Source organism: Halyomorpha halys, unplaced genomic scaffold (assembly GCF_000696795.3).
Source record: "Halyomorpha halys isolate HHAL.00 unplaced genomic scaffold, Hhal_1.1 Scaffold484.1, whole genome shotgun sequence".
In the NCBI taxonomy this organism is placed as follows: Eukaryota; Metazoa; Arthropoda; class Insecta; order Hemiptera; family Pentatomidae; genus Halyomorpha; species Halyomorpha halys.
This window is the reverse complement of record NW_027107936.1, coordinates 383,577-386,826: the sequence shown is the minus strand read 5'-3', so window position 1 is coordinate 386,826 and position 3,250 is coordinate 383,577. Positions and strand designations below refer to the sequence as shown.

General features: G+C 29.5%; 1 protein-coding gene across 1 annotated transcript in view; it reads right to left on the bottom strand.

Moving 5' to 3' along the window:
• The window catches only part of LOC106683449 (ecdysone receptor), a gene marked incomplete in the record, with an annotated part of 26,096 nt that overhangs the window by 13,757 nt on the left and 9,089 nt on the right, over positions 1-3,250 (bottom strand). Inside the window, 1 exon segment of the mRNA XM_067046300.1 lies at positions 1,109-1,287. Coding sequence (XP_066902401.1) covers positions 1,109-1,287 — 179 coding nt within the window.

The window sequence follows — 3,250 nt, the reverse complement described above, 5'->3', positions numbered from 1 at the left end:
ATATAGCATTATTATTGTATGTAATAATTTATTTACAAAAAAAATAATAAAATATTAGAAACAAAATTAAATTTATCGAACCACCCTATAACAGTAAATTTGGTAAACGTACCTTAAAATATATCGTACCATATCTCTTCATTCACTTACCAGAACTAATAAATAAATAAACCACAAAAAAAAAAAAAAAAAAAACTACTAGGAACTTCCTTATTTAAATGATTATCAATAATTGATTTTGATTCACCAAATGACCTAATCTGCATGTATTTCCTTGCTCCACATTATTTATTATATTAAAATCTGTAATGTAGCAATGTATGTGTGTTTAGTATTAGATATTACTAGATCCTTATTTTTATCATATTCTGTAACATCTTGTTTTATTTTCATTATTATATTAATTCACTAATTGTAAATTTGCAACTTTATTATTAACTTCAAAATCCGTTTCGTTATAATTTTTTATTTAATTTAATTTAATTGTTTTTAAATAATTATTATTTTTACTTTGTTCATTTTAGTAGTTGTTAATTAAATTATTAATTTTATCGCTTGAGATCAATTTAGCTTAAAAATTATATAGTCTCCACAAGGCATTAATATTTCAAAAGAAGGGACTAACAAGTCACTAATTAGTCAAAACTGTAATATTTACATTTCACTTATGTCTATAAATTGTATGTGTTATTTTGGCACCGACCGACAGATGTCATCTGGTTGGACCATATTGGATGTAATTTTTTAAATGAATAAAATAAAAATATGTGTATAATATGAGAAAGTCAGTTCAAGCATCATATTTTATGAAATTAAAATTTAGCCCTAAAAGAATAAAACGTGTAATTTCGAACACAAAAAACTCGAAACATGCAAAGTTGTGGAAAAATGCAACGTAAAGTTGAAATTTTATTTAAATCTCCCTTCCATAATTCTAATTTCTACCGAGATTTGGTGGAATTAGAAGCTAGAGAACAAAATATGCTATTGCGCGATAATTCGATCTATGATCATGACTAAGACCTGCTAAGTCCTATTTCGATATTCTCAATATTCTATTATACCATAACAATAATAATAAAATAAAAATTATATGATAAATACTTACAATCCGCTCTCATGCCAATAGCTAAACATTTCTCCAGCCTGCACTTTGGACACTTTCGTCTCATGTACATATCTATCTGGCAGTTGTTGCCATACTTGCAATGGTAGAGAAGATTATTTTTTATACTCCTTCTGAAGAACCCTTTACACCCTTCACACGTTCGTGCGTTATAATGGTGACTGAAAAAAATAACATATTCATGATCTATATTTTAACATATAAAGAGTAATAAATGGAGAAATATTTCCTTCATATAGCATGTTAAGTGGATATAACATTTAACATGATTGATAGTAGGGGTATTCATGATGTGTCAAATGTAAAATGTTTTACCATGTTATAAGTATAACACGTAGTATAGGATTGTGAGCAGCCCTATTTAAAGTCATATTAAAAGCATAAGAGCTCCTAGCGGATTTTTGAGCAACTTGCTTTATAACCTTTCCTTCCAAAACTTCTTGTTATTGTTTACTTTTAAGTTTTGATTTAAATAATTTATTACAAAGTGAGTGAGACGTTTGGCCACTGAGTGCTTTGTTGAACTTCTAGCTTGTGAGAAAGAGAATCAAGATGAGCTAATTGACAACTATCATTACAATATCATTATTATTGTCATCTATTGCTTGGTTAGTCTTTAAAACATCCAAAACAAAGCTAACGCCATCAAAAGACAAATCACGATCAAGTAATCTTGCACAACTAACACAATGGTGACGAGCTTAGCTGGTCTGTTGCGTGACGCCATTCTTCATTTAACTGACCTTGTAACAGACTCTCAACCATGTTATATGTTATATCGTTTTAACACGGTAAAAGAAGAAAATATTCCTCCATTTAACATAAGTTCTTCCATTTAACACGCTGCGATATGTTAAACCAAAGATTATGAATACCCCTAGTATGTTAATAGATCTGCTAATTGGAGATTGACGTCACGCATCAAACCACCTGAACCAATATGTCCGTTATCGTTTTGATAGATTAGTAGCTAGTTTGTGTTTGGATTGCTTTTGTTTTGGAAATTTTTAAACTCTATTAAAATAATGGATAAAAATTATAATAAACTAATGGGAAATAACAAAAAAAACAAAGAGAGCTATAAGTGAGATGGAGAGATGATGCGAAGAGCTTGTTACAAAAAAAGTTGTCTAGAAAATTTGCTAGTAACCACTCTGCATTTAACAAAGAACATAAACTTTAGGGGTATTCATGATGTTGTGTTAAATGTAAAATGTTTTACCATGTTAAATGTTATAACTAAAGGATTGTGAGCAGCCCTATTTGAAGTCATGTTAAACGTTAAATGCATAAGACCCCCTAGCGGATTTTCTCAGCAACTTGTTTTATAAGCCTTTATGTTTATAACCTTCCTTCCAGAGCCTCATGTTATTGTTTACTTCAGTTTTGATTTAAGTAATTTATTACAACATGCCTAGAGTGAGTGAAAAGTGGAATTTGTGTGAAAGTTTAGCTAATGAGTGTCTTATTGATCTTCAAACTTGTGAGGAAGAGAATGAAGATGAGATAATTGACAACTTTATTGAAATTATTCTCCATGTTCTATCATTCAGATATGCAGTTCCATTAAAATTATCCATTCTGGTTTAATAACAGGGATATGAATACCACAAACACACGAAAGAACTGACCTGTCACAACAACAAAAATGGCGGCGATCTCAACTGGTCTATTGTGTGACGTCATTCTCCATTTAACAGACTCTCAGCCATGTTAAATGTTATTTCGATTTACCACGGTAAAAGAAGGCAATTTTTTTCGATTTAACATGAGTTTTTCCATTTAACACGCTTTAACATGTAAAACCAAAGATCATGAATATCCCTTTTAAATTAGTTGCTAACAATCCTATACTAACATTTAGCACGCTTATACATACACAAGATGTGTTTTTGTTTGAACTGACATTTCAAAATAAAACTTAAAATGACAATAAAGACTTTAAACATCTAAATATGTTTAAATGCTTAATAGATGATTTATTTAAAGTAGAGTAAATTTTCTAGATATGAGCCCTAAGAGCATTTTATGTTGTTGTTGTTGATTGCTGCTTAAAGGCGTAAAACCCTCTGGTCATCAACGCCTATGGGATGATAAAAGTAAAAAAAAAAATAATAAAATAAA